At 43.6% G+C, this 19,558-nt stretch overlaps 1 protein-coding gene across 4 annotated transcripts in view; it reads left to right on the top strand.

The window, feature by feature from the left end:
* Positions 1-12,528: 12,528 nt before the first annotated feature.
* The window catches only part of pcdh10b (protocadherin 10b), a 62,350-nt gene continuing 55,320 nt past the window's right edge, over positions 12,529-19,558 (top strand). The window contains exons 1-3 of one of the 4 annotated variants that reach the window (XM_047157393.2): positions 12,529-15,784; positions 17,245-17,303; positions 19,257-19,363. In XM_047157393.2, the coding sequence (XP_047013349.1) occupies positions 13,145-15,784; positions 17,245-17,303; positions 19,257-19,363 (2,806 nt within the window). In that variant the 5' untranslated portion in view covers positions 12,529-13,144. The remainder of the gene's footprint in view (positions 15,785-17,244; positions 17,304-19,256; positions 19,364-19,558) is intronic. The other 3 variants (XM_017474941.3, XM_017474940.3, XM_017474939.3) reach the window with 3 other exon arrangements.

Genomic DNA, 19,558 nt, shown 5'->3' with positions numbered 1-19,558 from the left:
TTGCCACCAGAACTAATCGTGTCATTTAGCACACAGGCAAGAATAATAAATGACTTAATCCCATAAAACATCTCACACTAACTGGTAGGAGTGTGTTTCGCACTACCTGCAAAATTCCTGTACGGTACGTGACTCACGTCTGAAATCCGAATTTGCTTCATGGGAAATTCTGGAATTTTAGCCTGGGATTCGGCTCAGCGTGTACTACGTTATATAACTACGCTTACATTTCATTCGTTTGGTAATGCATCCATCACTTCCAAGCTAAGACGTGGGCGTATGAGGGTTAAAAAGAGTTCGGCAGTGGTTCTGGGATACGATGTTCACTTGAACTGCACCATTATTGCACATGGTACTATTTGCGCATGGGACAGTGGTAGCTTAGCGGTTAAGGCTCTGCGTTACTGATTGAAAGGTCAGCAGTTCAAGCACTGGAAGACTCTGGGTTACTGATCAGAAGGTCGGTGGTTCAAGCCCTGACACTGCCAAGCTGCCTTTGTTGGACCCTTGAGCAAGGCCCTTAACCCTTTCTGCTCCAGGGGGCGCTGTATCATGGCTGACCCTAACATGCAGAGATATGCAAATAATTTCACTGTTTATGTGATCAGTATTTATGAATTTTATTTATTCATTTGTTAATTGCTTTTAGTGATGAGGACTCGTTAGGAAATGTCATGGCTGTAGCAAGAATCGGAAACCTGATTTGAGAATCCATCCCATATCCATAGCTTGGAATATATGCAAATGCGACCAAGCTTCCAGAACAATGATACGGTAATAGTGCTCATACAACAGCGCCATCGAGTTCTGGCTTCTGATTGGTCAGAAGCTGTTGTTTTAATTGTAATCTGTAATAGCAGCTCTGACATTTGTGTAACTTCCAGTCGCATCTAATGCGTTTCTGCAATAATATTTCACTCGCAGGGACTTTGTTGAATGTCGAACTGTACCTTAGTTACAAGGTGCAGTTTGTCATGTTAACAAAGCGTAAACACACTGACCGACTGACACCGGAGACTGACACCGGAGACTCCTTCCATAAAAGGAGAATAAATGTCTCCTGAAAGAAAAGGTCACCATATCAAACGATTATGCATTTTTTTTGTTAAATAACAAAATCCATACAAGTCACTGTGAACGATCTGTTACGATAGAAACAAGCACGTTAATAGAAACCCGCGATTTGCCTTTCAGTCGAACGCTACAATCGGATTTCAACTGCTCTGCGGCGTAAGTTAAGTTATCGATGCCTTACGCAAGAGAGCAATGGTAATTTGGGCACTGCTACCGGCAACACTCGAGGGTTTAAAGTAGCGAGCACGTTAGGTTACGCATGCAGTCGAGAGTTCAGCAGAAGCAGCGATCCTCATTTTACCACTAGATTATGTTCCACCCCAAGGAAACCTGACAATCAGATACGCAAACCTCTTCCAGGATTTACTTCAGACCCTGATCCATTGCTGCACCGCTGAGAGGTTTCATGAGCTGAGAGTCGGCGTGACACAAAAGTCTGCGGCTTGCAGAGCACTCCATGACCAGGAACATCATAACGACCAGAAAGTCGCTCATCTTTTCTTTCGGAATCGATTCATCCAGGTCTCTGGCGTGCTTCTACACTACTGTAATCTACTGAGGGAAAAGATACAGACAATAATGGATAAAAAGTGCGTGAGAATAAAACGAACCGGTCCTCTAAGGTAAATAAAGACACGTGTAAGAATGCCCTAGCGTATATTAGCTGTGTGTGCGTGTGTGTGTGTGTGAGAGAGAGAGAGAGAATAGAATGAACCGGTCCTGGAAGGCACAGCCTCCCCGTTTTAGTTTATATTTATACAGTAGTGTTGAGTGGTTTGTGACTTTCTTTGGGTCGCTTTGAGTCTAAGGATCTGGCAACCCAGAATCCTATAATAATCAGCGATTATGACCCTTAGTGAGTTCAGAATGTTAGAGAATACAAAGATGGCGGCGCGGTAGCTTCACTGTTGGTGATGTCACAAGCTATCCAGTTCTATATCTAGATCGTTGGGTGACTCGGACGTCAGAATGTTTCAGCTTGCCAGTGCTAGAGTTCTGTATGATTTGTCAATCAAGTTCCATTTCTCTCTCTCTCTTTCTCTGTGTGTGAGTCTATGTGTGTGTGTGTGTGTGTGTGTCTTTGTTTACTCGTCAATGTGCGATAGGACTTCATGACCTACATGCATACGTACATCAATTTCCATTTATTTATGCAATTCCACTTATCCCTTTTGATCCTCTTCACGGATATGTTCCTCATCACAACCTGCTCATTTAGGTGTGTGTGTGTGTGTGCATGTGTGTGTGTGGGTGTGTGTGTGTGTGTGTGTGTGTACACGCATCTACACTCATGTTTGTTTTCCTTCATCATGGATCCCAGCATCATTTGCAAGTTAAAGGGCATCTACCCCAGAGAGAGAGAGAGAGAGAGAGAGAGAGAGAGAGAGAGAGAGAGAGAGAGAGAGAGAGAGATTTCTGTTCCTTGAATGAACAAAGACATGTGTACTTGCATTAATTCTTTAGAATACATTTCCTGTTAGTTTGCATAATACATAAAGTGATCTGTTAGCGCAACACACTGCAAGTAATGCATGTGAATTGAAGAGCTTTCTTAATTTATTTCTTGTCCCAGATTTTCAGCAGATGAATGATGGATGATTCTGAAATGAATCACTCACACTGCCTGACTCTTTGAATCAAATGTTCTTCTCTCTCTATTTCTTTTTCCATATACGCACTAACATGAAGCAGAACTGCAGGGTTTGGGTATTTTGTGCCATCTCTTGTTTAGGCTGTGTGTGTGTGTGTGTGTGTGTGTGTGTGTGTGTGTGTGTGTGTGTGTGTGTGTGTGTGTGTGTGTGTGTGTGTGTGTGTGTGTGTACCAAGTTTTGACTCTTAGGTTTTTCTGTAAATCAAAAGAATCAAAATGCTTGATTGACTCGAATAAGTAATTAGTGGTTAGTTTTGAGTGATTCGTTTCAATGAATTGAATGAATCAACAGTTTTTTTCTTCTTATTTACACACTTACTAAGCTTTCCATCTGTTCTTTAGGCTGTGCATATCTAAACATTTGCCTTGCAGCATTTCCAGTGAATTAAAAAGATTCTAAAGTTTGATTCAGTCAAATGGGTAGTTCAAAAGAGTCAAATCACTAAAGTGAGTCTTAATGCCCATCACTACGGCCTCTAATGCCCGTCACTGTAGCTATTGTATATTTATTTATGAAGTATTAGTGAAGATTGGTAATTGGTGATTCAGAAATAATTCATTCCCTTTAAATGACTCTTTTCGGTGTATTGAGTTTTTGTGAGAATTAAAACTTTGTTTTCATCTACACAATAACAGAATTGTAGATTTTCTACTCGGCTTTCCATCTGCTGTTTAGGCTGTGTATATCTAAACATGTGACTCTGAAGATTTCCAGTGAATCAAAAGAATTCAAAAGATCGATTCATTCAAATGGGTAATGGCAATGAATCATTTGTGTACATGACTCTTTCCAATGAATGAATCACAATAGCTTTTTTTCTTTTCCTTTTCATGTACACGTTTACATAAGTGCAGTTTTTCTGAAATGCTTTGTGTTGATAAGGCTGTCTGTATATAAATATTTGAGAGTAAAGTTTAATTCACTGAAATTGGTAGTTTCAAAGAATCTAATCACTAAATTGAGTCCTAATGCCAATCACCCTTTTTAATTTTATACAGATGAGAAGTGTAGATTTTCCCATATGCTTCAAAACGAATCAAATCACTAAAGTGAGTCTTATTGCCCATCCTGACTGCAGATCATGGATATACATGTATTTCTTTGTAGAGTAGCAGACTGGTGATTCGTACATGAATCATTTACTTTGAGTGACTCATCAATTATTTGGAGTGACTTATCATACATTTCTGACAAATCAAAACAAATGGGTATCACAAATGAATTAAATAACTGAAGTGAGTCTTAAAGCCCATCACTACAGCAGATTGTAACTATATTTTGTTATTGGTAATTGGTGATTTGTAACTGAGTCATTCATTTGTGTGATGAGCGTGACTCATAAGAGTGACTCTTAGCATTTCTGACAAACATTAAAAAAATAATAATAATATAAAATAAAAAGTGTGACACTCAGAAGTGTCAAATTCCTCAAAGTGAGGAGGGTGGATATCATCGCAACCTCCAAATTCCATTTATCCATGCCAAGAAATTTGCAAGTGTTTGTGGGTAAACAAATATCACACACAGAACATGAGCGATGACAGATGATATGATGAAGCTGAATCATAGATTCATGGGATTCATTTATGTTTCAAATGATGCTCATTGAAAATGGATAAACATGCAACGTTATAATGTTGTAAAATATTAGTGGTTGTAATGTTCATTACCAGACATTTCTTAACTCAATCATAACGTAGACAATACTTTAAGGGGGAAAAAATATTTCGTGTAAAACTTAAAAATGTTACAATATGCACAGTGCCCTCCACTAATATTGGCACCCTTGGTAAATATGACTCAAAGAAGGCTGTGAAAAATCGTCTTAATTGTTTAACCTTTTGCACTTTTGTTAAAAAAATAAATAAATAAATACATCACAAAAATAATCTCATGGATATCGACCAATTCGATTCATAACATTTCCAGTGGACTGGAACTTCTTAATTATTTCCCTGATGGTGGAAACGGGCGTTTTCAACGCTTGTGCTACTTTCTTCTAGACACGCCCCATTGTGTGAAGCTCAACAACCTTTTACCGCACATCACAGCTATATTCCTCGCTCTTACCCACTGTTATGAATGACTAAGGGAATTTTGGCCTGTGTGTTACCTCATATTTATACCCCTGTGGAACAGGAAGTCATGGTTGAACAATTTCCTCTTCCTAGTCACCCAGGTATACAATTTAAATATATTTTTCTCATATAATAAAAGTCATAGCGGTGCCAATAATTGTTGCACACCAATATATATATATATATATATATATATATATATATATATATATATATATATATATATATATATATATATATATATATATAAATGTCTTTTATATAAACCTGTGTTGTGTTTGTAATTGTTTGATATCTATGAGAATAGTGTATTTTGTTTTTGTTTTTTTTTTAAGCAAAAGATCAAAAGATTCAACAATAAAGACAATTTTTCCCAGCCTTCCTTGCTCATATTTATCAAAGGTGCCAATATAAGTGAAGGGCACTGTACATCATCCGTCACCTACATGTGAAACATTTGGCCTCCTTTTCACAGATTGGTCCTTTACGTCCTGCAGTTGTGTGGCTGGACGTGTCGACGTTTCGAGGAGGTGATTGGGGCATTTGCTGAAATCAGCCTTACAGTTCGGGAACGAAAATTCCTCAAAGTGCATCAACAAAAAAGACTGCATTTGCCTGCAATACGTACGTTGCAGAATACATTTAACCTTTTCCTTTTAGGCAGTTATGGAGGAAGCAAACTTTTGCTTATGAGTGTGTAGTCATATAACGACAATGAAGCAATTAAACAAAGTTCCCTTTATTATTTTTAAGTTGCACGTAATAGAGAAGTGCAGTAAAAAAAAAAATTACACTGGATCTGGAGATTCTGTCTCTGAGCCAGTCACTAAGGGCTAGCTAAATTTTTAATAAGATATTTGGAATAAAAACAACCCTCGTGTCGACCGGCACTCTGGGTCTCCACACACACACCACATACATGTACACTTCCAAATGAAAGCATTCTCCAGGTCTACGGAAGACACACAACGAACGAGACGGATAAGACGGAATGACAGTTACTGAGATTCCAGGCAAACCAACCCGCCCACACACACACACCATACACACACATTCACACACTCTGAATCTGACCAGTGGATACATGCCACATATGGCCATCAAATACGAAGATGTGAGAACAGACATCTTTTATGATCTCAGAAAATCCAATTTTCTTTCTCTTTTTTTCAGCCTACTTTGCGAAGAGGAAGGTTCCGGAGCTGCCCTGTTTTCTCGAGATCAAGCAGATCTCTGGCTCTGAGATGCACAAACTCGGTTAAGACGCAGCAGATGACGCAGTTTAAAGATGCAGCCGCTGTTTCTGTTCCACGAGCCGCCTAATAAGATCGTCTGACCCATCTGCTGGAAGTCTGGAAGTCTGTCTGAGCTGACTTCTGTCGCAGATTTAGCACCGGAAGAGCAGACGCAGCTCGGCTCTGCTGCAATTTCGACAGTTAGAATTGTTCAAAGTACAAAACATGGAGGCAAATCTGTTGGCTTCATCCATCAGGAAAACAAAACGAAAAAAAAAGTTTTGTTCGAGGAATGGAACGATTCTTGTTCGCGTGTCCCGCCACGTTTAAAAATTCACGGCGTAAAAAGTTACAGCATTACCTCTGACTGTTAACACCGGAGACTCCTTCCACAAATGTAAAACAAACATCTCCTTACGGAAAACGCCGTCACATCGACGGTGACGCTTCTTCTCTTTCATGCGGTTTCTGTGAATCGGCTGTTACACGAGAAATGAGAACGTTTCAGAAGAGGCGCATTAACCATCGATAACCCTGCGATTCCGAGAAAATGAATCAACACCTTCTGACCAATCAGAATCGAGATCTCGACAGTGCTACGGTGTTACACGGGTCACGTGGACGCTCCAGATAACGTAAGCATGTTTGACATGTTTAAAAAAAATCGTTTTCTGTAAGAAGACATTGTCGAAGGAGCCTCCAGCGTTCACACATCGTCAGGACAGAGTAGTTTACGCGTTACAAAACGTTGGACCCTGTTAAGGAAACGACTGTCGGATGATGTCCCACAACACTAAACGTAACTATAAATGGATAAAAAAAAAAACTTCGGGGTTCGATCCTAACAGGACCGTCTTAATCTCCATGTCTAATCTGTGATATACTGTAGCTCCAACGACGTTCAAGAAATAAACGTGTTTTCCACGACAGACTCCAAAAGGCGGCTCTGGATTAATAACTGGATTGGTAGACTCGATCGATCGGGAACCGGAGAAGATAAACTGGACAACACGGGAGATTATTCAATCGAAAATGAACATATAACGGCTACCTCGAACGCTATGATTTCCTCCTCAGAAAGTCTCAACTGCCTGCGTAGTCGCGTAGCAGGTGGCAAGTGTCGCATCTCCCCAAGGGGAAAAAAAGATTCATCTCTCTATATTAAGGCACTATTAAGGGCACAGCCAAATTCTACATCGTAATATTGGATCTTTCAGATGCAACCTGTCCCATTCTGAATGAGTGAAAAAGCCTTAATGTCCTGCTGAGAAACCAGAGCCAGCAGCAGTTTAGATCCAGTTTGGCAGAGTGCAAAGCAGAAGATTACTTTCTTTTCTTTTTTTTTTTTTTCTCTTCTTTTTTTATTCTTTCCCCCCCTCCTGGAAAGTGCACCAATTTATATTCTTGAATTTCTTCTAGCTTATTTATAGGCCTTACATTCACCCTTTGAAATGGGTTCAAATGCAAACTGTAGATTTTTCCCTGGAATGAATGTGAGTCTGCTAAAATCAGTATATCTCGCTGAGGTCTTTTGAGTGTGTCCTGCTGGGACTAGCACATGGTTAGCATTCGCTATACATTATTGATAGTATTCAGCTTGCACACTCCCGACTCTTTTCTTTTTGAAGAGATGAAATCTGTCCAATCTGTGAGTCCACGGCACCGAATCGTTTACCCTGAACGCGAAACAAATGGAACCGTCTTCCGAGAAACATACACCGTAGTTACGTTGGTGCGATAGTAATATAGCGAATGTGTCCGGATTCTTAACCCGGGGCTGATCGCGAGAGTTCGGATGCATGGAATTTATTAGATGGTCGTATCGACTTCTTCCCTTTCCGTCCGTCTAACTTCTCCTCTCAGCCTGCTTCCATTCCCTTCATCCATCCTTCGGCCTGCTCACTATCACTCTTTCTATCTCACCGTTCCTTCTACAGCCTGCTCCACATCGTTTCATCCAACTTTCTCTACTGACCTGCTCTATCCCTCCGCTCTGTACCTCCTCTCTCAGTTTGCTCCGTGTAACTCCATCATCCTGATACTTACAGCTCCATCCTTCCTCCTCTACCAGACTGTTGTTTATCCCTGCATCCAATCTCCTCTATCACCCTGTATCCAATCCCTCCATCTTTCCTTCTTGAGCAGCCTGCTTCCTATGTCTCCATGCTTTTTCGTCCACCAGGCCGTCGTTTATCCATCCATCCAATCCAAACTCCTCTATCAGCCTGCTTCCAATCCCTCCATCCTTCCTGCCAATCCCTCCATCAGTGTTCTCATTATTTCTCCATCCTGTCATCTCCATCAGCCCTTTCTGCATCCCTCCATCCTTTCTCCTTCAGAAGCGTACTCATTATCTCTCCATGCAAGATAATCTCTCCATCCCCCCATCTTTCCTTCTTTATGGACCTTTTCCATGTCTCCTAGTCCAACACTAATTAGCAACTTGCTTCCTCTCCCTCCATCAGCCTCCTTCCAATCATCTCCATCATCCTGCTCCCTCTCACTCCATCCTTCCTCCTCTATCTGCCTTCTCCCCTCTCCCTCCATGCAATCATCTAGATCAGCCTTTTCTTTATCCCTCCATCCTTTCTCCATCCTTTCTCAGCAGCATACTCATTATCTCTCCATCCATCCAGCTTTCCTTCTTTACGGACCTTCTCCATGTCTTCTTACCCAACACTAACTAGCAAGTTGTTCCCTCTCCCCCCATCCACCCTTCTCTGCCAGCCTTCTCCTTCTCCCTCCATCCAATCATCTGCATCAGCCTGCTTCCTCTCCCTCCATTCTTTTTCCTCTGTCAGCTTGCTCCCTCTCCCTGCATGCGTCCTCGTCTATCATCCTTCTCCCTCTCCCTCCATCCATGCTCCTCCATCAGCCTTCTCCCTCTCCCTCCATCCATCCTCCTCCATCAGCCTTCTCCCTCTCCCTCCATCCATGCTCCTCCATCAGCCTTCTCCCTCTCCCTCCATCCATCCTCCTCCATCAGCCTTCTCCCTCTCCCTCCATCCATCCTCCTCCATCAGCCTTCTCCCTCTCCCTCCATCCATCCTCCTCCATCAGCCTTCTCCCTCTCCCTCCATCCATCCTCCTCCATCAGCCTTCTCCCTCTCCCTCCATCCATGCTCCTCCATCAGCCTTCTCCCTCTCCCTCCATCCATCCTCCTCCAACAGCCTTCTCCCTCTCCCTCCATCCATCCTCCTCCATCAGCCTTCTCCCTCTCCCTCCATCCATCCTCCTCCATCAGCCTTCTCCCTCTCCCTCCATCCATCCTCCTCCAACAGCCTTCTCCCTCTCCCTCCATCCTTCCTCCTCCATCAGCCTTCTCCCTCTCCCTCCATCCATGCTCCTCCACCAGTCTTCTATCTCTCCCGCCATCCTTCCTCCTCTATCATCGATCTCCCCATCCCTCCATCCTTTCTTCTCCACCAGCATGTTCTTTATATATCCATCCAATCATTTCCATCAGCCTTCTCCTTACCTCCTTATCTAATCTCCACTGCTTCTTCTTCTTCTTCTTCTTCTTCTTCTTCTTCTTCTTCTTCTTCTTCTTCTTTTCTATTGAGCTATGTTTGTATAATAATCCACAGCAGAAGATAATCCAATTCTCAATATTCAAATCAACATTTCGTCCCAAATCTTGAAATATTCATGGAAAAAAACCCTGAATTTATCCAGTGCCTCCGGCCTCCTCGCGGAATCGACAGTGTTAAGTGGAGTATGTGAGCGCCACTGGCTCTCTGCAACTTGATTTGAGAAAATCTCTTTTGTTGGAGGAGGTTCGTGTTTACACTCCACCAGCGTATTAAGATGTGCTCTGGCAGGAAGTCTTTGAAATTTCTGTTTCTGGAGGGGGGACGCCCTCGACGTACCCATCAATCCCTGCGTTTTGGCACGTGGGTTGTCAGCACTAGGGGCAGCTGAGCCTTGGTGAGCCACTTCACGCCACTAATACTTAGTGTTTAGTGCTTATTTATGAGCCGGAGCTGTTATATTACAGTGTATAGTTTTGTCTTGTTCACTTTTATTCATGCAACAAAATGATGTACGAAGGTGAGTCAAATCAAACATTTAAAAGAGCGACATAAATTATAATTTAGCCTTGTATTTATTTATTTATTTATTTATTTATTTATGTATTTTTCCTGGAGGGATCCGGGCGGCCGTTGATCCCTGGAACACTTCCATTGAATGAAATGGAGATTATGTAGAAAAGAAATCACACACATTCATGGCAATTATTTGCCATAACAATGCGGAATTAAAATAAATAAATAAATAATAAATAAGGTTTCCATTTGCCTTACTCAACAAGATATACGTATCAAATCAAACCATGTACAGGAATGAATCAACGATGATCTAATAATTGATTTTTTTTTTAAATCTTTATCTAATGGAATGGACAAATAAATGAACATGTAAGGGATAAAACTTCACTCTGGGTCATGCTGTGATGGGAAAATAATCAACGACAAGACGGTGTGATGAAGCAGAGTTACTCTTACCACCATAACGTTGATTATTTTCCACAGCAGCACATCCTGAAGCGTCCTCGAACACAAACCCTCCTACACCACAGCCATTTTTATTAATTAAAGAACGACACTGTACTTTTTTTTTTTTTTTTTTTTTTCAAATCTATTCATAGTTACAGTGCATTTAACGTTGTGGCTCCTGTTATCACTTAGCTATGAATAATCATCCCTTCACCAGCCTCACTTTCTTCTCTCTCTTGAAGTCATGTCATGTTGGTGAGAAAGCACAAGCTCCTCTGACACTGGAGACTCCTTCCATGAATGGCCTTACAGAAAACGTCCCCATATAAATGAAAGGTTGCTGTGTAGGACAAAACTGGCAACGTCGATCGCGTTCGCGTTTCGACAACGTTCCGAACTTCGGTAACGATGTGAAGGTAAAATTTAAGTCGTATAACTTGAGATAACTTCAAACTTGAAGTTACACTGAATGCTAGCAGGAACACTTCTGGAACAAACTCGTACCAGCTGCAGGAGATTCCTTTAACAGTGCGTAATGATGATGTATGATGATTATCCTCTGAAGTCGGGTCTTAAAACTCTGTGATCGTTAGAGTTGTCCTTTATTTCCAAGTCATGCTAGCAGCGCTGAATTTGTACTGAAATTTCAACTCTGGTTTGGAAGAGAGAGAGAGAGAGAGAGAGAGAGAGAGAGAGAGAGAGAGAGAGAGAGAGAGAGAGAGAGAGAGAGAGATCAACCATAGTGTTTATGTTCGGAATAGACTTGTTAATGCAGCAGGAATATGATTTATAATAATAATAATAATAATAATAATAATAATAATAATAATAATAATAATTGACAGATCGATGGGGCAGCTGTCAGCGCACTGTACCTGCGATAAAAGGAAATGTAAACGAGTACAATCGAGCAGCATCATTGGGATTCAGCTCCAGTCTTCAGAGCTGCACCGTGATGAGTGGATGAGCAGAGCTGATTTCTGACAGCAGGAGGCGCAGGAGGCACGTGGAGAGAGAGAGAGAGAGAGAGAGAGAGAGAGAGAGAGAGAGAGAGAGAGAGGGAGAGAGAGAGAGAGAGAGAGAGAGAGAGAGAGAGAGAGAGGGGAATACAACACCACCAGCAGGGAGAAGCAACGAAGAAAGAAAAAAAAATCTTTCAATTTAAGTGACTAATAATACTAATAATAATAATAATAATAATAATAATAATAATAATAATAATAATGATAATGCTTTCATGATACTTCAAAAGCATAATAACGTCATGATGTATTAAGGTTTTAAGTATTAAAAAAAAGTCTAATAAAGTCAGCTTCACAGGTCAGTAATAATAATAATAATAATAATAATAATAATAATAATAATAATAATAATAATAATCAGTAGAAGTAGAAGAAGTAGTAGAAGAAGAAGACATGCATGAGAATTAAATGGATAATAACTTTTTTTTTATTAAAGTATTGTCTTTTTAAAAAATTAAGAATCAAGTGTCGGGTGATTGATGATTTTTTAAAATTATTATTATTATCAAATATTTATTTATTTATTTATTTATTTATTTATTTATTCATTTGAACCTTTAAATATTTTTAGAAACAAACTGAACCATTGGCTTGATGAATAGAGAATCTTTTTTTTATTTCCTTTTTTTATGTCTATGTATACACACACACACACACACACACACACACACAATTATGATTAATTTAACAGACATTGATTGATAGTAAAACCTGTGACGTAGGCACTGAATAACACAATAAATAAATGAAGAATAAAATGATTAAAGGTGGAAACAAAAGTGATGGTTGTTTAGGGTTTTGTCTCTCTGCGGTTGCGGCTCTGAGCGTCGGGGTGGGCGGGGCTTGACGCGTTCTCGTCGCTTGCGGGCGGGGCTTTGACTGGAGTGGCGTCGCGCGCGTCTAACGGCAGCTCGCGCTCCATTCGCGTCGAGAGCTCTGATTGGCTCTTGATGGCGCGAGCGGGGACAAAACTCCGAAGAGCCGCGCGCTCGAGCCTCAGTAGCGCCGCGAGCTCTCAGTCAACGGGGAACAGAGCAGCGGCCAAAATAACCGGACTAACATCATCATCATCATCATCATCATCTTCATCACCAGATATTAACGCCTGGATTTCTTTATTTCACTCTGTGGATTATGATTTTTTTTTTATTCTTATCGTAACCTAAAAAATATATATTTTTGAACTGTTTGATATCAGAGGAATGTGCGCTCGTGCAAAATCAAAACATCCACGTCGAGTGTGAAGCCAAAGCTTTAATAATTGATTTAGTATATTTATTTATTTTCTTCTTGTTGTTGTTTGTGATGTGAGACGCTTACACCGGAACAACGGACAACATGATTTTCAGGCTCTGAAGGAGAAGAAAAAAAAAAAGAAAAAAAAAAGAAAAAAAAAAAAAAGACAAGAAACAGGGACATCACTCCGGTTTGTTCCGTGATGACTGCTGCTGTGTTGCGCGCGGCTCTGCGGGGGTAATTTTTATACCCCCAAACCCCCCGCCCCCTTACAAGTTCTCCATATTTTATATTTTTTAACATTTATATTTGTATTTTTGTATTTATTCCTGCGGATAAATTAAGCAGACATGGAGATGCTGCTACTTTGGCTCGCGCTGTGTCTGGCGCACAGGGTCGCCTCTCAGATTCGTTACTCGGTACCGGAGGAGACGGAACGTGGCACGTTCGTGGGCAACATCGCTGAGGACTTGGGACTGGACCTGACCAAACTGGCCTCCCGCCGCTTTCAGACGGCACCGGGCTCACGCGGGAGCCCGTACCTGGACGTGAACGTGGAGAACGGCGCGCTGTTGGTGCGAGAGCGCATTGACCGGGAGCGCGTGTGTAAGCAGAGCGCGTCCTGTGTCCTGCACCTGGAGGTGTTCTTGGAGGATCCTCTTGAGCTCTTCCGAGTGGAAGTCGAGGTGACGGACGTGAATGACAACGCGCCCAGCTTCCCGGAGAGCGACGTCACGGTGGAGATCAGCGAGAGCGCCACGCCCGGGACGCGTTTCCCGCTGGAAGCAGCCTTCGACCCGGACGTGGGCAGCAACGGGCTGAGGACTTACGAGATCACAGCAAATGGTCACTTCGCACTGGACGTGCAGACGCAAACGGACGGAAACAAGTTCGCAGAGCTGGTGCTTGAGAAGCCTTTGGACAGAGAGCAGCAGGCGGTGCACCGCTACGTGCTCACGGCTGTGGACGGCGGGCAACCGGCGCGCACGGGCACAGCGCTCTTGGTGGTGCGCGTTCTCGACTCAAACGACAACGTGCCAACGTTTGACCGGGCCGTGTACTCGGCGAGCCTGGCCGAGAACGCGCCCGCGGGCACGCTGGTGATCCAGCTCAACGCCACCGACTCAGACGAGGGCTCAAACGGCGAGGTGGTTTACTCATTCGGCAGTCACGTGTCGAGCCGCGCGCGCGAGTTGTTTGACGTGGACGCGCGCACGGGCCGCATCGAAGTGCGCGGCGAGGTCGACTTTGAGGAAAGCAGCCTCTATCAGCTCTATGTGCAGGCCAAGGACATGGGGCCGAACGCCGTGCCCGCGCACTGCAAGGTGCTCGTAAAAGTCACGGATGTCAACGATAACGCACCGGAGATCGCCTTCAGCACTGTGACTGAGTCTGTGAGCGAGAGCGCGGCACCGGGCACCGTGATCGCGCTGCTCAGCGTCACCGACAAGGACTCTGGAGATAACGGGCGAACGCGCGTAGAAATCCTTGGCGACGTGCCGTTCAGGCTCAAGTCAGAGTTTGGGAACTACTATACGGTGGTCACAGACGGCCCGCTGGACCGCGAGGTCGCCGAGGCGTACACCGTGACAGTGACGGCGCGTGATGGAGGCGCGCCGCCGCTCACCTCGAGCAAGTCCGTAGAGGTGCGCGTCTCGGACGAGAATGACAACGCGCCCACGTTCTCGCAGCTCGTGTACGACGTGCACGTCACGGAGAACAACGTGCCCGGGGCTTACATTTACGCCGTGAGCGCACGGGATCCAGACGCCGGCGATAACTCCAGGGTGACCTACTCCGTCTTGGATCGCGAGATCCTGGGCATGTCTGTGCTCACGTATGTGTCCGTGAACCCAGAAAACGGCTACCTTTACGCGCTGCGCTCATTCGACTATGAGCAGCTCAAAGAGTTTAGCTTCACGGTAGAGGCGCGGGACGCAGGCAGCCCCGAGCTGCACTCAAACGCGACTGTGCACGTGGTGGTAGTGGATCAAAATGACAACGCACCGACTGTGATCGCGCCTCTGGGCAAAAACGGGACAGCCAGAGAGCCTTTGCCACGCTCAGCCGAACCGGGCTACCTGGTCACACGTATAGTCGCGACAGACGCGGATGACGGTGAGAACGCGCGTCTTTCCTACAGCATCCAGCGCGGGAACGAAGACGGATTGTTCCGCATGGATTGGCGCACGGGAGAGTTGCGCACGGCTCGTAGAGTGTCTGCAGCCAAACGGGACGCGCAGCAGCACCAACAGAGACGCCTTTACGAGCTGCTCGTGGAAGTGCGCGATCACGGCCAGCCGCCGCTCTCGTGCAGCGCCGTAGTTCAGGTCGCGTTAGTGGACGGTCTTCCGGCGGCGGCCTCAGCGGAGGGACGCGGAGGAGGAGGAGAGCGTGAGCGCGGTGGCGCGGCCCGAGCCAAAGACGCGAGCCTTGACCTCACCCTCATTCTGATCGTCGCCCTCGGCTCGGTGTCGTTTGTTTTCCTGCTCGCCATGATCGCCCTCGCCGTGCGCTGCCGCAAAGACAAGAAGCTGAACGTGTACGCGGGCTGCAACGCGTCCTGCTGCTTCTGCTGCGGGAGACAGGCCCGATCATCCCGCGGGGTCAGCAGCGGCAACGGCGGCAGCAAGAAGAAACAGAAGAAGCAGAAGAAACTCAGCAAGTCAGACATCATGCTGGTGCAGAGCGCGAACTCAACAGATGTGAGCGCGCACGCCGGAGTTGGCTGTGGAGTCGGGAGCGCGCAGGTGCCCGTTGAAGAGTCCGGAAGCTTCGGTTCGCTTCGACGCGGTCAGAATTACTGCTATCAGGTCTGCCTCACTCCCGAGTCCGCCAACACCGACCTGCTCTTCCTGAAGGCATGCGGAGCGGGAGCGAGCCGTGCGGCCCCGGACACCGAGCACAGCCCACGAGGAGGGATACACACCACATACACGGAGCAACAACAACCGGACATCATCTCTAACGGGAGCCTTCTCTCCAGCGAGGTAATCAAAATCAACTTTATTATCACGACTTACACAGCGTTTTCATACATCTCAACTAGAACAACAATTCGAAACACCCACCGCAGGCATCACGAGCGTTCCACAGGCCCAATAAAGCAAATGAAGACTGTAGGAATTTGATTAACACTATAAAAGTTCATCTGAAGTGTTAATTCAGCACTGTAAAAGCTAATGCGACTCTGTAGGTGGTTAATGAACACTTTCTGAATTTATTCCCACAGAACTTTAGTTTAGTCAAAGTTCCTCTAAGAGTTGAGTCACTTATTAAACACCGTACGAGACAAACGAACACTAGGAATCCTTTCAGTCTCACCACTGTTTTCAGAAAAGATCAGTTTTAGAAAGAAACCTTCCACGCATCCACGCCGTTTCCTGTTTACAGTAACGTGGATTGCACAAACCAGTAAGAATCAGCCATCTTCCTTGTTATCCAGCATGACTTCCCTGTTAGTTCGATTTGCCCAACGATATTAATAATAATCATACATATGCCCTGTTAAGTCTTTTAAAAATGGCTCCCAGTGGTGCCAAAATAATGCACTTGAATGGGGGGGGGGGGGGGGGGGGGGGGGGAGGACAAACAAAATAATAAAAAAAAAACAGGGTTACGCGTTCGTCTTTGGCGTTTTCGGACATGCAAAAGTGGTGTGAGTGAGAAATAAGACTCGAGAAGGTTTCCATGCACAACCTGAATATAACATCTGAGATCATACGTATTTATTTCTCGGTAAAATAATACCGAGAATGTTATGAAGTCATGCTCGGTGTCTTTTCTTGCTATTTTTATCTTTTTGTATTATCTTTTCGAGGTCTGAATTAATCCGGGTAATGAGCTGTGGTTCAACTGCTAATGGTCTTGCATATGGGTTTAATGAGAGAAAAGAAAAGGGAAATAAATAAATAAATAAATAAATAAATAAATAAATAAATAAACAAACTTTTACATCCACCAACACAAATTGCAAATACGGTGGTCGGGGCAGAAACCACACAGACGCGTGAAAGCCATTTGTTCCGCCATGAGTCTGTTCCCAGTGTATGTCAGTGCGTAAGGACTTCCTTACACACTTAATAACATCTCTCTCTCTCTCACACACACACACCCCCACACACACACGTATAGTATTATAGATGCCAGTCACGGTGCTGCGGAGGTTCACAGGAACAAAGATGTGTCTATAAGCGAGCTGCGCTGAATATGTGAATAAGACACATTCCTGGTGCTCAGGAGAGCTGGGAATCAAATCACTGCATGTTATGATCATTGCGATTATCATTCATATGATTATTATCGCCATTCTAGACGTCACAGTCATCACTGCAGCGCTGAATTCTCTGATACGATGTTCTCTGTGAGGAATATACGGATGACACGATGTCTCCATCCAAAATTCGCGTCATGTCGCGTTTTCACCAACGGAAATCTTGTTCTTTTCCAGACGAAGCACCAGCGTGCCGAGCTCAGTTACCTGGTGGACAGGCCGAGGCGTGTGAACAGGTAAGGATCACCTTCACACCCGGAAGTACGTCACCAAAACGGTGTCTGTTCATCCTTTACGTTCTATTTCATTTTCAAGCAGCTGGGAATTCTGATCCTCAGGAAGCGGTTTACCCGGGGAATCCGGAGTGTATAAAGGGAATACTGGGAATGAGGCGGGAATACATATCCGCTATGGGCAGTTTAGTGTAGCGAAAACGCTCGGCGTGTTTGGAAGTGGGAGGGTTCGGGTTAGGATTAGCCGGAGTCACGCTCAGGATCGAACCGGTGGCCCTGTAGCCGTGAGGGGATAAGTCCCAGCTGAACCACGCACCGTTAAGAGTTTTAGTAGAAAGGATGGGGACTGATGTTTCTTTGTCTGAATCAAATGAATGAGAAAACGGCTCGGTGACGGAAGGTTTTAAATTCTGACCGCGATCACGATGAGACTCAGGTGAAATTGCGTAGAAAAGAAAATATCATCGCTGTCGGTCTACTCGACGTTTCTTGAAATTGCAGTGATCAGAAAATGAAAGAATTTCCACTTGTTTGTGTCTCATGTTCTGAGTCGTGTTTTGTTTTACAAAGTTAAACTTGTACACAGGGTAAAAAAAAATACTTTTCTTTTCCTTCTTTCATTTCCTTTCTTTTCTTTCCTCTCCTTTCTTTTCTTTTCTTTCCTCTCCTCTCCTTTCTTTCCTTTCATTTCCTTTCTTTTCTTTCCTCTCCTTTCTTTTCTTTCCTTTCTTTCCTTTCCTTTCCTTTTCTTTCCTTACTCTCCTTTCATTTCCTTTCCTTTCTTTCCTTTCCTTTCCTTTTCTTTCCTTACTCTCCTTTCATTTCCTTTTCTTTCTTTCCTTACCTTTTCTTTAATTTTCTTACCTTTACACTCATTTCCTTTCCTTTCTTTTCCTTTCTTTTTCTTTCATTTCCTTTTCTTTCCTTTCATTTCCTTTCTTTTCCTTTCTTTTTCTTTCCTTTCCTTTCTTTTTCTTTCATTTCCTTTCCTTTCTTTTTCTTTCCTTTCCTTTTCTTTCCTTTCATTTCCTTTCCTTTCTTTTTCTTTCATTTCCTTTCCTTTCCTTTCTTTTTCTTTCCTTTCCTTTCCTTTCTTTTTCTTTCCTTTCCTTTTCTTTCCTTTCATTTCCTTTCCTTTCTTTTTCTTTCCTTTCCTTTCCTTTCCTTTCTTTTTCTTTCGTTTCCTTTCCTTTCCTTTCTTTTTCTTTCATTTCCTTTCCTTTCTTTTTCTTTCCTTTCCTTTCCTTTCTTTTTCTTTCCTTTCCTTTTCTTTCCTTTCATTTCCTTTCGTTTCTTTTTCTTTCATTTCCTTTCCTTTCTTTTTCTTTCCTTTCCTTTTCTTTCCTTTCATTTCCTTTCCTTTCTTTTTCTTTCCTTTCCTTTCCTTTCCTTTCTTTTTCTTTCATTTCCTTTCCTTTCTTTTTCTTTCATTTCCTTTCCTTTCTTTTTCTTTCCTTTCCTTTCCTTTCCTTTCTTTTTCTTTCATTTCCTTTCCTTTCTTTTTCTTTCCTTTCCTTTCCTTTCTTTTTCTTTCCTTTCCTTTTCTTTCCTTTCCTTTCCTTTCCTTTCTTTTTCTTTCCTTTCCTTTCCTTTCCTTTCTTTTTCTTTCCTTTCCTTTTCTTTTTCTTTCATTTCCTTTCCTTTCTTTTTCTTTCCTTTCCTTTCCTTTCTTTTTCTTTCATTTCCTTTCCTTTCCTTTCTTTTTCTTTCCTTTCCTTTCCTTTCCTTTCCTGTCCTTTTATTTCATCTCCTTTCCTTTTCTGTTTTATTGTCTTTTCCGTATACATTTCCTTTGGAGTTATGACCAGTCATCAGTTAACATGCCACTAGCCCTTCCCTAAAGTACCGCATGTTCCCGTCGAGCTCAAACCAAATTGTCCAAGTTTTCCGGTGATAAAGCTTCCGTGCTTCACGAGTCCCACCGCGCTTAGAGTCTCCTCTTTCCTCTTCTTCCAGTTCGGCCTTCCAGGAGGCGGACATCGTGAGCTCCAAAGACAGTGGACACGGAGACAGCGAGCAGGGAGACAGCGATCATGACGCCACGCATCGCGGGCACTCCTCCGGTCAGTCCTGCCGAGATTGTCTCAGTTTCCAGCTGCTTTATTTCACAGCCCCGTGCTGCGTCCTTAACGCCGCGGTTAACGTTCGACCGGCTGCTAAAATACTTCATATTAATCTGTATTATTAAAGGTGCTATTTTTATGCTGTGGCTAATTATCACAGTTAGTAACAGGATGCTGCAGTATGTGCGACAGGAC

Source organism: Ictalurus punctatus, chromosome 8 (assembly GCF_001660625.3).
Source record: "Ictalurus punctatus breed USDA103 chromosome 8, Coco_2.0, whole genome shotgun sequence".
In the NCBI taxonomy this organism is placed as follows: domain Eukaryota; kingdom Metazoa; phylum Chordata; class Actinopteri; order Siluriformes; family Ictaluridae; genus Ictalurus; species Ictalurus punctatus.
This window is presented reverse-complemented; position numbering and strand designations above follow the sequence as displayed.